This window comes from Gymnoscopelus braueri (genome assembly GCF_963280865.1).
Source record: "Gymnoscopelus braueri genome assembly, chromosome: 5".
Taxonomy (NCBI): Eukaryota; Metazoa; Chordata; class Actinopteri; order Myctophiformes; family Myctophidae; genus Gymnoscopelus; species Gymnoscopelus braueri.
This window is the reverse complement of record NC_137606.1, coordinates 32,797,531-32,812,074: the sequence shown is the minus strand read 5'-3', so window position 1 is coordinate 32,812,074 and position 14,544 is coordinate 32,797,531. Positions and strand designations below refer to the sequence as shown.

At 41.6% G+C, this 14,544-nt stretch overlaps 2 protein-coding genes across 5 annotated transcripts in view; both read left to right on the top strand.

Moving 5' to 3' along the window:
- Positions 1-4,902, top strand: part of dgkd (diacylglycerol kinase delta) — a gene marked incomplete at its 5' end in the record, with an annotated part of 41,046 nt that extends 36,144 nt beyond the window's left edge. For 3 of the 4 annotated variants that reach the window (XM_080428384.1, XM_080428382.1, XM_080428383.1), the window contains one exon: positions 647-4,902. The remainder of the gene's footprint in view (positions 1-646) is intronic. The other variant, XR_013933152.1, reaches the window with a different exon arrangement.
- Positions 3,972-14,204, top strand: LOC308085872 (coagulation factor IX; the record flags this gene model as incomplete). Its single annotated transcript, XM_080429187.1, has 12 exons — positions 3,972-4,035; positions 6,216-6,293; positions 7,671-7,849; positions 8,122-8,146; positions 8,871-8,984; positions 9,283-9,402; positions 9,932-10,009; positions 10,293-10,567; positions 11,476-11,590; positions 11,780-11,976; positions 13,120-13,245; positions 13,920-14,204. 12 exons carry the CDS (start codon positions 3,972-3,974, stop codon positions 14,202-14,204), a joined length of 1,656 nt encoding a protein of 551 aa, XP_080285313.1.
- Positions 14,205-14,544: the final 340 nt, after the last annotated feature.

Genomic DNA, 14,544 nt, shown 5'->3' with positions numbered 1-14,544 from the left:
GCTCCCATTCTTTTTAAGAGCTAGGTGCGGTTGAACCTTGGCACATTGTTATGAAAGGACGGATTGAAGGAGATGCAAACAAACGAATGTGTGACCGTCAAGCATTATTAATAGTAATGTATTGTGTAATAGTCTAATGATTTCAGGAGACAGAGGAAACTGGCATTTTGCTCATGCAAAGAACCGCACCTTCTCCAGCAATGTCAAAGACATATCCGTGACATCTTGACATTTCAGCTTAATAATCACCAGCCTATTGTGACTTTGCTTAAATAAAGAACATTGCTTATTTTCTAAAGCATAATGACAGAGGCAGTACCGTCCCGTGTTCTTGCGTCAGAGCTCTGAAAAGGATATTGAGGACTGTCACTGTTGTGCATTGACAGATAAAGAATGGCAGGAGGAGGCTTCACGCCATTCTTATGTGACGAGAAATGTATATCCTCTGAAATAAACCTTCATGAACATTTCTCAACATAGCGCTGCAACTTAGCATCCTATTGTGCCAGGCGGTTGTGTCTCATGTACTGTATACTCTACTCACTGTATGAGTAGCACTATGAATCATTTGATTATGATATTTTAACATTTCAGACATCTTGTATTTTGAGTTAATAGTTTTGCATATTATTTATTATTATTACAGCTCTCTGCAGTCTGCCTTCCTCTGCTGCTGCTGCAGACAACCATGGTCACGATCTGACCAGTCTGACCTCACCTGTGAGCTCCTGACCTCCCAGAGTCCACAGAGGCATCACAGCTCCCCCACCTCCAACCTGTGACTGTATTGCCATCAAGGTCAAGAAATCAACAATCACAAAAACAATGGGTTTTTATTCACGCTAGTGTGTATGTTTGGTGACGTCAGAGTGTTGCTAAACTGTTTTTCAGACCAAAAAACAACGACAACACAGTGAGGAGAAGTAAACGCTCTGTGTCCAGGAATCAAACTCTACTGTATTAAAGGTGCTTGTCCCACATTACATCTGTTGAGATTGATAGTCAAACAGATTAGAACCACATCGACAGATCAGGGAATGGTCCAATCAGATCCACTAGTGCCTTGAAATCCCGCCTACTGCCCAATCAGCATCTGGAGAGGGGGAGATACCAGAACCAAACCATTTATCTACCTATCAGAGAGAACAGAGACACATACACATACACAGAGTCCTGTAAGTTATTGGCTGTAAATGTGGAACAGTGTCCGCCATAGCATCACCATGGTGACATGGACTACTTTGTAAACATCAGCTAGCATAGAATCACTGGTTACTTAGCAACGGCCATGGAGCAAGACTGTGGCCCTACATGGCTGCCAGTAACAACTGTGATGGCCAAATGCTGTCTGTAGATATGTGTGACATTGTTGGAGACAGCGTTATGTGTCCATGTTGTTTTTTTGTACTTTTTTTCAGTTGAAAATACGTAATTGTTGTCAAGCAACATGGTAATGTGACAAAGTATAGATTAAGCATGATACTGCTCCACGTACAAGCTCGCCAACCATGGAGGTTGTTTTCTATTTTTCTATAGGTTGAGAACAAAAAAAAACATATATATATATATTGGTCAGTCTAAGCAAGACCAATATATCTACCCACAATACACCTGTCACTCCCGCTTTTCATGGCAGGACACCACTTTAAACCAGTGCTGTTCCAGTCATGGATCATAGAGGGCTCAGTGACTACGCCTTCACTCCAACCAAACATTCCAAATTATTTCACAAATTAGGTCCCTTCTATCTGCATGTTGTGGTAATTTGTGAAATGAGCTGGCATTGTGTCTAATTAGAACGTCACTTTGGATGTTACATACTGTATTTATAGACCCGTGTTATTTCAGGATGTCGGAGGCTATACATTATTATGGTCCAAATGCTTGCTGGTAGGGTTAGCTACCAGCCAAATGGCTTCTGCAGAGGGGAGTGAAATGGATGCTTACTCGCTTATGCTTATTTCTCTCCTTTCCTACTGACTGGATCAGGGAAATGGAGCACAGATGAAATGGACTTGAAAGAGTTTTGTACTGAAAAACATATTTATGTCTATTATTAGCATTGTAGTTTATGTGTTCAATGTGTGTCTTTGGAACCTGGAAGTGATTACATAGGGTGATAGGTGGGCACTAGGGACATCTGGGCACCTCGATGTAAAATTGGCAATTTGGTTAAAAATATATATTTTTTTAAATGGTCTGCCAAAGACGCATATCTGCGTTCTATTTAATTTCTCGCCTGGCTGCCAAAGACGCAGATCTGCGTTCTATTTTTTTTTCTTTTCGTTTTTTTCTTATTTTTAGACCCAAAGACCAAGGAGATACGATATATCAAAGATTTAAACTCCTATCCACTTCATTGTTAACTTAAAACTTAAAAAATCTGTATCTCGGCTCCTGAGAACTTTTTTTTTCAATGAAAAATCTCTGGCAGTCTACAGCAAAAAATCTGAAATAATTCTGGCAGGAAATGAGTTAAGTAATGTAAAGTATACATGATGTGAACATGCACGGTGCATCATTATCAGACTTCATTTTATCCTTCAACTTCTTCGTTTATGCCCCAAAATGACTGGACATACAGGTTTTGTAGCAAATTGTACTGCCAGAGTTAAACATCCTTGCCAGCGATTCCGAGCATTTTCACTAACCTTTGAAAAATTATAGAATATTTTTCTTCACAAAGATCCACCCGCCGATCGCTTTAAAAGACGTAGGGGGGTCCCGTAGAACCTGAGAAAAGAAATCGTGCCTCCGCGATAATCTATTCCATAGTTGTGGGCAGTTGAATGTGGCTTGTTTTCGCCAAAAAGCAACAGAAACGGAGAAAAAAATGCTATTTTTCCAAATCTATAACAAGGAAGTGAATGGGCTGGTTTATTTTTTATCACGTGATTTGCTGCTGCTTTGCTACACACAGAGTCAAATGGTGACTCCCAGGTTAGCGAACAGCACCATCTAGACTAGTGGAAAACCACTGAAAACACAAAACGCATGTTCTAATCATGTATACTTTACTATACTTAAAAACATTATCTAAATATAGATTTTTTTTTACATTTTGGAAGAAATTGCCAATTTAGCACCGAGGTACCCACTCTTCCTTGGTGAGGTCTGTTACCATTAAATAGACATGGGACAGCAGGACAAACCTCCAGATATACTGCTGACTCATTCCTTGTGTCTGAGGAAGGTTTGCATGACAATCAAATCACTTGATTCTATCAAACCAAACTGTCAGCCTCTTCTGTGTGTATTGGTTGCATTCTCTGTATGTCTAGCTAGCGGTCTAGCTAGTGTTTTCCTTCTAGTGTTGTTTCTTGTTTGTCAAAATTAAGTGTTAGTGTTGCCTATTGTTTTAATGAAGATGAAACCGCAGCATTGCTAGCCAGCTGGATCCCAGCCTTTACTGTGAACATCGTGCCGAAATAATGTTTTCTCCATTACCTGTGAAAACAGGCGTGGTAACACAACTCCGCACAGATGTCTTCATCAAGGAAGGGTGTGTTGTGAGGTGAGGGCTGCAGTCTGGGCTCTTGAAACGTTCATATTCAAGAACTGCCCCTTGTTCATACTTTGACTGTCAAGTTACACGTCGTCGTGGCTTTTGTTTTAGCTTGTGTGTGTCTTAAAGGTATGTAGCGGTGTAGAACCTGCCAAGCAGCCAAACTAAAGCAAAACGATGCCTTAAATCTCCAGATCACGTTAGACCTCTATTCACACAGCTTTTTTTCCCTCCATACTTCAAACAGAAGCTACCTTCAGAAATGCACCCTCTTTTTGATATATACTAGAAATATGTTTTATTCTACTAAGTATATTCTGTCTATTGTCTTTTGTCTACATGTACATTTTCCCCCTTTATCCCAATTTAGTCATAACATTTCCCTGATTTCCCCACACACTTGGGTGTTTAATCTTGTCATTGCTGAACCCTACTGGTTGGTCTTTTGGAGTGGTTGGTCCTAAGGATGGTATTGAAACGACATAGCTCCTCCTCACTGCCAGTGAGGAGCCTCACCGGTCCGGGAGGACGTAATACGGGGGAGAGGAACAGCATTATTCCTCCTAGTTAAACATCCGACAGTCGACAGGCGCCATTGACCAACCAGTAGGAACCACTGACTGGCTTCCCACCCAACCAGCAAACACAACCAGTTGTGTTAGTTGGAACGCCTGGCCAAGCCGGATGCACCACGGTGGGAAGGAATTTTACCCCTGCACCACAGGGTCCCCCGGACGGTTCAGTGTTGAAGTTCTTAATGTCCTGGGAGCCAGGCTCATTTAGAACCCGTTGTCACACTCCGCACCTGGGGACCTAGCACAAGTAGATCTGTGACCCAATCCAATCTCTTCACTGCCTGCTTCTCCAGTTCCACCCTGCCTGTGTGCGTCTATCTGGTGTTTGTTTGTCACTTGAAGGGCTGTGTAAAGTATTGGTAAGGGTCTAAACATTTCATTATAAATCCCCTTTATGTAGGAATAGCTGAATGTCTACACTGCCATCTAGGGGTGCATTTGAGCACTTTCTATGAACACATGAGGGATTTATTTATAGACATGGCTTAGGAGGTAGAGCTCCCCTGGGGCAGTTGGACTATCAAGTGCCTTACCCGAAGCCACTTGGAGGGAACAACATCTGTCTTTCGCCTAGATCTCCACAGATCAGGAAAAAAACATAAGCCTTTTTGTTCCTTTGTCAGAAGTCATCAGTGAAGTGTTATCCAAAGGTTTAGCTACCAGGCCGCACTGTGTATTTATTAGATAATTTATACATTAGAAGTGATATTGTATTGTTATACCTCTCTTATATGTACAGAAGCCCACTATGGGGCTGTAAATACATTGTCCTGTACACACAGACAGCAACACACTGTAATAAAGTTTATGTCTGGACTGTAACATCTGTTCACTGTCTTTCATATGTTAAAGCATCATTTCATGAAAAGTAAAAGTAAAAAACGATGTATTTTTTGGAAATGTTTGATGTCCTGTGCTTACAGACCAAAAACTGCAGACAGCAGTCCAACTTACAACATGATACCTGGCTACTACATGTGTTATCACACATAATTTGACTGCCTTACAACTAAAACATAAGTAGCCATTGAGGTCAAACCTTTGGAACGGTTTTTATAATTCTGTGGGAGTACCAGATGGGCGGTGTTCAGCTTCAGATTTGACAGGTAAGTTTACAGGCTATAAGCAGGCTCTGACGTTGCACTCTGAATTGATCTAGGATCTGAAGCTTACTCTGTGTTTGTACTGTTTTACTTACTGGATAATAGTGTCAGCTAACTTATGAAATATAAATGTACACCCGACCTGTGACCTGTCATCTTAATAAGTCCATATTTTGACAATTATTTTAAGGCAAGTACTGTAAGTAAAGGCCTCAGTACATTTACTGATTTTTGTTGTATTAAATTGAGATTCTGTTGTGTTTTGAAGGGAGATGTTACTCTGTTACTCTGCCACAGATTCTGTCAATATTTAATTAACAATCGATCGTTAAGTCCAACTTTATTTGTACAGCTCATTTCCTTCACCGGGAACCTCACCGTTCTTCAACAGGAATACGCAGAGCATAAAAAAATCTACGTATGTTTCTGTTCAAATGAAAGAATACTGTTTAACTATTCAAATCTAGGTGGTCAGTGGGACTGCAATAGGGACCCATGCAGGCGAGGTCAGGGGTTGGAGTTCAAATTACAGCCAGACATCAAACCTCCATTTCAAATCGAGACAGTCGGCGAACACAGGCTGACTGAACAGGTACATTATCTCTTTTAAGCTTATTTGTAAGTGTTATGAATATGATACATATACCTATATTTATACCTTTTAATTAACTGTTAACTACACACATCTACACCTGTTAATAGCTCTTTCACCATGTCAATTACCAGGCAGTCCAGGTGATGAGGGCCAAGCTAAATCTGTTATATACATAAATCCCTTGGTTTCTTGTACTTTTTTCTTAAACCCTGTACGTTACTACCTGCTTACTCTTTTTTTTTGTTTAAGTGTTATTGGTTACTCCTAGCTGTATTAACTTTTTCTGTATCTGTCCTGTGTTTAATAACTGCTGTACTGCCATGACAACTGAATTTACCCTGCGGGATCTCCATCGATCTATCAATTGATCGATCATTCGATCTATGATTAACGGTTCCATGTGGGACGCTGGTGCTGACGTTGAATGTGTTGTGTAGGGATGATGAGGATCAGAGCTGTTGTCCCGTTGCTGTCTGGTCTGCTGCTGTTTATCTCCACTGTGCTGGAATGTACAGGTCAGACACGCTGACTCAGACATTATGCAAACATGCAACCCGAGTAAATTATGAACACATTTTAGAACATAGGAGAAAGAACTACCATAGAAATAATACTTGTTTGTATATAAAAGTGTTTCCCTGTATTATGTATTGCAGTTCTCAGGGAACTGCTGCTGGTTTTCTATCTTACTTGGTAGGATCTGTTGGATCGTTGGAAACTAGTAGGCAGAAAGCTCCTTTACACACCTGACAGCGTTTAAATACAAATGTATTATATAATCGATGTTGGGTGTTAAATATTATTTTGAAAACAATTTAAAATAGTGTAAATAGATCTACAAGCTCACAATGCATCGTGAGGCGTTCTGAGCTTGTAGATCTGCTATATTCACTACTTTTGTGGACAAAGTAGGGCATTAATTTACGAAAAAACATAAAAATGTGAAACTATGGTATACACATTCCTGTTTAATCCTAGTCCTGAAATCACTTGCCTTAGAATGTTACCCATCATGTTTTGTGTGTGACAGAATACTATGGCAATACATTCACACAGACACACAGACTGACTGACTGACTAATTCAGCCTAACCTCCCTGTCAGTGTGTCGGGCAGTAATGAGGGGATGATATTGGCTTTGACCAGCTGCACAAAGCACTTCACAGTGCCTGGCCTACAGTAGTATCCCTTGGTGGTCTAGTAACATATAGAATGGAGGGAGAGGTTGAATATTTCTGTGACAGTGTCTTGATCTTGTGCCTTGTATGCGTTTATTCTTTTGAAGGTTTTATATCCAACTGCAGTTGATATTTCCAGTGGGCCGGGTTCCTGTTTTTCTTCTTTTTTTTTTCCAAAGCCATGGCTGGTATCTTCAAAGTGTACTGTACATAGATAGAAGGCAAATTAATCTGGGATAGATGCAGATATCTCCCCCACACTACTAGGTCCCCCTTTAGTCTGTGATGATTTTAAGACTGAAGACTGAATGTTCCTGATGTTGGAGCCATGACTCAACTTTAGCCCTGTATTTGTTGTTTTGATGATGCTGTTGTGATGACTTTCCTGTTAATCCACAGCTTTAGAAATGACCATACAGTTTTGTCAGAACAATGTCCTCAATGCACTTACTAGATACTGATAGAAAAGCAGCAGTACTAGAGGTTCTGGTAGGATGAACACCAGCAGTACTAGAGGTCCTGGAAGGATAGAAAACCAGCAGTACTATAGGTCCTGGTAGGATAGAAAACCAGCAGTACTAGAGGTCCTGGTAGGATAAAAAAAAACAGTACTAGGAGTCTGAGATGGATTGGGAACACTAGTATTTATCATAATTGCAGTATATAGTTTTGTTTTTAGTTCATATTATCCTACAAAGTACTTTCTCCTCCTCAGTTTTCCTTGATCAAATGTCAGCAGAGCAGCTCCTCTCCTCCTCCTCCTCCTCCCAGAGAAAGCGCAGGGCTAACTACTTCCTGGAGGAGATGTTGCCTGGCAACCTGGAGAGGGAGTGTTATGAGGAGGCATGTTCCCAGGAGGAGGCACTAGAGATCTTCCAGAGCCAGGAGAAAACGGTAGGGGTGCAACAGTTTAATCAAACTAATCGATTTAATCGATTATAAAAAATAATCAATAATTTTATAAGATAATCGATTAATCAACTATCCCTATTTTGGGCATGTTATCATAGGTGAACATAAAAAAACAAGCTGAAAACGCGTCGCGATGCGTTTTGAGCTTGTAGATCTGCTAATTTCACTATTTTTGCATGACACTGTGTAGTGCTGTGAAGTGGTAAATCGATTTGTTGATATAATTCTTTTTTTTTTATTGTCTTCCTGTTTAGCTGGAGTTTTGGTACAGATATAAAAGTAAGTAGCCTACTGTCACAGCAAGAACAATACAAGTTAATGATCCCAACTAAAATAATCCAACTGTTGAAAATCATCCATTGATGAGATTGTTTTGTTGTTGTTGTATTAGCTGTAGTAGTAATAGTTATAGCAAGGGCTCTCTCAGGTTCCCTCCCCAGGTCTCCCTTGGAAAAGAGATTCTTAATCTCTTAATACTCCTGGTTAAATATAGGTAAAAAAAGAAGTTGTGTTACCACTACTGTTATTGTTATTATTACTACTACCATTAGTCCTACTATTACTGCTTCCACTACTACTACCATTAGTCCTACTACTACTACTACTACTGCTGCTGCTACTGCTGCTAAATAGATTATTTTTGTGTCATGCACCAAAGGTACCCAGCCCACATGGACTTATAGGACACAACGTATAAATCATTAGGTGTACAATATGGAAATACTGCTTTTCTACTACTACAACAACAACAACTAATATACAGTTAATACCACAAATACTGCTGCTGCTGCTGCTACATATAACAAGTACAACTACTACACAAGTGCTGCTGCGGCTGCTACCACTACCACTGTTCCTTACATTACTAACTGATGTAAGGAACTGCTATTATGGTCTGTGAGTGGTAATGTGGGATGTACAGTATGTCAGTGGTAATGTGTGATGTATGTCAGTGGTAATGTGTGATGTAAATTGTGCGTGTGTTTTTTTGTCTGTGGTGTAGATTTGAACCCCTGCCTGTACAACCCATGTCGAAATGGAGGTTGCTGTACTATAGAAAGAAACAGTTTCCTCTGTCTGTGTCCTCCGCAGTATGACGGCAAGTTCTGCGAAATGGGTAGGAACCTGTCTGTCTGCTACTCTGTCTGTCTGTCTTTCTATATCTATCTTGTCTGTCTGTCTATATCTATCTTTACTGTGTGTGTGTGTGTGTGTGTGTGTGTGTGTGTGTGTGTGTGTGTGTGTGTGTGTGTGTGTGTGTGTGTGTGTGTGTGTGTGTGTGTGTGTGTGTGTGTGTGTGTGTGTGTGTGTGTGTGTGTGTGTGTGTGTGTGTGTGTGTGTGTGTGTGTGTGTGTGTGTGTGTGTGTGTGTGTGTGTGTGTGTGTGTGTGTGTGTGTGTGTGTGTGTGTGTGTAGAGGTAGCAGAGTGTCACTACAGGAATGGAGGCTGTCTGCAGTACTGTACAGAGCAGACAGGGGGCAGAGTTCAGTGTAGCTGTGCAGACGGATACCTGCTGGACCCTGATGGATATGGCTGTACTAAAACAAGTACCACAATTTTTATTATATACTCTACTACCACGTATAAGATATCCACGACTGTACTACTACTACTGATATTATAATACTGCTCGTGCTATTAATAATATTACAACAGTATTACAACAACAACTGCTACTACTATTACACTGCTATTGCCATTATGATACTGCCAGTTTACTATTTCTACAGTACTACTACTTTTATTGTCCACACGGAACAATAAAAGTCACTTCTATCTTACTACTGCTGGTAAATACAACAATTACTACAGTGTCCTGCAGGTGATAACGGACAACATGTTCATGACATGTTCATGAATTGACTTGACTTTATTATTAATTCACAAAAATGACACTCGTGTCAGTCCTTGGAATGCTGGCAGTAAGACAGCACAAGACATATTACAGTACACTGAGCATGGGACAACAACTTCTAGTACTATAATACTAATACTACTACTGTTATTGATGCTAACAATATTCATTATGAAAAGAAAAACGTTTTCCTCTCTGATTGGTTCTAGTGGAGTTTCCCTGTGGAAGGAAGCTGAACGAGGCCTTCTACCGTGTCAGGTCCCTGCTGGACCAATCTGAAACAGAAGGTTATTAAAGGTTTTATTTTTTGTTTCAGTTTGATTTTGATTTGTTTTTAAAGCGGGTTTGAGAGTTTAGTTTAGGCTCAGTTTTGGTAAACTTGTATTAGTGTTAGTTTTTTTTATTGTTATATGGCTCAGTCAGGGGCAAGATTCAACAAGGTCAGAAAAGTAGCAATAAATGCTACAAGCTCATAACGTGTCACATCGCAACATGTTGTGAGCTTGTACATCTGCTATTTTTGCTATCTTTGAAGATTAAAACTAAGGAAATTTTTCTCTGTGATTTCAGTTAGTTTTAGTTATAATAGCCCTGTGCTGGACCAATCAGAAACCTCTACCAATGACACCATGGAGTCTGCCAACGTCAGCATGTCACTGATGGTGGGCAACGCCACCATGTTGGACCCTAGTTACAACAACATCAGCTGGTTCAACACCACAGAAGAAGAGATGAACAACAGCACTTCCTTCCCTGGTTGGAGAGGAGAGGAGGTGGGAGGAGGTGATAATAAAACTCGTATCATTGGAGGGTTACTGGAGAAACTAGGAGGGAGTCCCTGGCAGGTAAGGGAAATAAAGTTTGTTTTATTAAATCGGAGGCGGAGATCTTGCGATCAGTCGGGGCGGCCATAGCTGAGTGGTTAGTGAGCCCGCCTAGGGAACCAGAGGCCCTGGTTGCCCCAGGTTCGATTCCAGGCTATCCCAGCATATGTGCCGATGATATGAAATTTGTCCCTGAGCAAGACTTTTAACCCCAATTGCTCACAGGTTCTCATTGGAAACAAGACCGCAAGGACTTTCATAAACGACCTGTTAAAAGGAATTATCCTTATCCTTAGTTGTGCATGTGCATATGCGTGTACGTTTGTCCGCAGCTAATCTCTCAAACTCCTACACCAGTCAAGTTCAGGTTGTATTAGAAAACATCATTGAATTACAAAAACAAATCATCAAACATCAAAACACATCAAACATGCTCAGTGTACTGTAATATGTCTTGTGCTGTCTTACTGCCAGCATTCCAAGGACTGACACGAGTGTCATTTTTGTGAATTAATAATAAAGTCAAGTCAATTCATGATAAAGCACATTTAAAAACAACTCAGCTTTGGCAAAAGCGCTGTGTGAGGTCATCTTGTGTCTACTCTGCATGGACCCTGGCGGAGTCCGGTCCGTGTATGCTATGTCTGCTCTGGACTAGGCCATTACAGCACTGTAACATCATGTTTATCCTAGGGATGACAACGTGCCACTCGACTTTTGTTCACCCTAACGTACACATACACCCTTACATTCTGGCTGCACCGTAATGATATAATGACAGTCCTTTATTACATCCCTGCACCATTGCCCCCATACACGCACACAACCCCAAAACATTGTTGTGTGTATTGTTATATGATATAATACTGATATGTCTTGCGTGTGCGTGCGTGCGTGCGTGCGTGTGTGCGTGCGTGTGTGTGTGGTAGGTTCTAGTCCACAGGTCAGATGGTCATGGGTTCTGTGGAGGAACGTTGGTTTCTGATCGTTGGATCGTTTCGGCCGCTCACTGCTATGAGGAGACGCCGGACCATGTGACCATTGGTCAGAATGCACTCAGAATGCATGTGTGTGTGTGTGTGTGTGGTGTTCATGCCAGTTGTGAAGATAGATAGATAGAAGAGTGGATTGATGGATGGATAGATAGATACTTTATTGTTCCTGAAGGAAACATGTGCTTCTGTCGCTCAGTTTGTCTGTATCTATCTGTCTAACCTCTCTGTTGTCTACCAGGAGACTATGATAAGCGTCGTCCTGACCCAGGAGAACAGGTGATAAAGGTGAAGAATGTGTTCGTTCATCCTCACTTCCACCAGTTTACCTTTGATGGTGACATCGCTCTGTTGTTCTTGAGTCACGCTGTTGTCCGCAGCCCTACAGCGCTCCCTGCCTGTCTACCAAACAAAGAGCTAGCCAAATACCTCATCAAGGTAAAAGAATAGTTATAATTATTAACTTGATCTGTAAAGCACCTTTCATACCTAGAAATGTATAATTTCTACGCTAACCTTTGAGTTATTGAGTTAACAAGACTATAGTGCTCACTAGAAGCCATGCTGCTCCTTACGCCGAATCGGACCAAAGTGAGTTGAACTCACATGGGCATCTTTTGAGCTCTTTGCTGTCACTAGTGGGTTTAAAATGACATTTTAAATTGTTCTTAGTGGCAGAAATTGGGAGGGAAGACATAATATTCATTATTCACTGAAGGAGGAATCTAGAGGAATTGGGGTCACCAAAATCACTAGGGTTCATCCCATAGAGTTAAAAAAATAGAGAGGGCACCGGATATCCCCTCCCATCCACTTGCATTGAGTTGCTCACCCAGCGCTTGAGCCGAAATCACCCCTTCTTCCGGGTTGGAAACGTATTGGAAAATGTGATGGGCGAGGCCTATTTGGGGCTTCTGCGCGTCACAGAAGCCCCATGGGTTAGTTCATATACAGTGGCCCCACCTGCAATACCTCAAATGGCCAGCATGTCCATTCCGCTTCAATGCAACCACTGGGTTCTGGGGGCTTGATTCATCCCCATTAGATTATTTTAATATATGGTGAATGTGGGTTGTGCAGGGTAAAGTACCCACCCACCACCACTGTGCCTCCTTGGCCGGGCGCTCCACCAAACACAATTGGCTGTGCCGGAGGGTGGGAAGCCTGTTCAACTGGAAGGGACAGCGTGTTCCTCCGCGCATGTTACACCCTCACAGTGAAACTCTGTGAGGGTGAAAGAATCTGGTGACTGGCAACTTGTTGCTATTGCTGCTATAGTAATATACACATGGTATCTGCATATATGCTACGTATGTTGATGTTGAGGCCTCCTTTTATCTTATCTTAGTTTGTTATCATCATTATTGTTTATGTTGTTGTGGCACAGTACTCTTGCAGACCTCACATACTTGCATTTCACTGCTTTTACCTGTATGAGTAGTGATGACAAATAATTCTTGACTCCATGTGTATCAGAGGAGTCATGTGGTTGTCTATGTCCAGTTGTCCACACACTTTTTCTGTCTGTCTGTCTGTCTGTCTGTCTGTCTGTCTGTCTGTCTGTCTAACCTGTGTGTGTAGGACGAGAACATTGGAATGGTAACAGGTTGGGGTGCAATGCACTACCTTGGTCGCTCATCTCGTTTCCTTAGGAAGGTGGCACTCCCAGTGGTCAGTCAGAAGAGCTGCATCCAGTCCACAGAACAGGTCAGTTAACCCAACTAAATGCTCTTGTCTTTACTCGCTTTTATCCTTTACCAGACCATACCCGTAGGGGGATATGAGCACCCAAGCCCGGCGAAGGGCGCAGGCGAAAGTACAGACCTTGCTGCCTGTTTCTCGCGCGAAACCTGGCAACGTTATCTCCCATTGTTTGACACATAATGGCTAATAAAAAGCTGAGATTTGATGAAATTGAGAAACGGGCTTCGCAGTTAAGTTCAGATGGTAATGGGCAATGGCAAAATCAGAGCAATTGCTTCAGCCAGTGAGGAGAACCGGGCAGCTTCACCGACGACTACAGACGCGACTACACGACTACAGAGGTTTGTCAAATTATAGGAGGATGAACCACATTAACCCTGGAGTCCCTATTTTGGGCATGTCATTAAATTGGGACATCTTAAAAATTGAAAAGAATTTGAAATTTGTTCCAAAATTGCAGATCTACAAGCTCTCAATGTCACGGTGCAACAGGCTTGGTCTTCTATTTTTTTAAACATCAGTAATTGACATTTTTCCGATTACTTGGAAAACTGGGGCTTTGGAAAATTAAGGCTTAAGTGGTCAAATTTGACTTAACATTGAAAATGTAACAACGATTGATCATTTTCATAATTTTTCCTTTTTTTTTTTTTTTACATTTATGTGTTGTCCTGCAGGTGATAACGGACAACATGTTCTGTGCCGGCTACCTGGAGGCCGCTAGGGACGCGTGCAGCGGGGACAGTGGGGGGCCGTTCGTAGTTCACTACAGAGGAACGTGGTTCCTCACCGGGGTGGTGAGCTGGGGGGAGAAGTGTGCCGCTAAGGGCAAGTATGGCGTCTACACCCGGCTCGGAAACTACCTGGGTTGGATCCAAGACACCATGGAGAAAGAGGAGGAGAGAGAGAGACTGGAGGAGGAGGAAGCGAAACAGACAGGACGGACGACCGACAGTAGCTGAAGAGACAAGGACAGGTTGTGGACAGAATATGGGGACATATTCATTCATTGTATTCATCAAGTTTATCGTAGAAGAGCATTCAGGACTATATGCACTGGGATCAGTTCCTGTGCCATTCAGGGCCTTCTCTCTCTCTGAGAGTGCTGATGTGTTTTACTCTGTAAAACTCTGATGCAACTGACTTCCATCCATGTGTGGTCAAAAGACAGAAAATGAATTATTTCTTCTCAGAAAATGTTTATTTGAGTTCATACAATGAATATATATAGAGTGAAAAAATATACAATTGTGATAAAAAATACTCTATTTTTTTCCATTGAGGTCAGAGTCTTTATAAAAA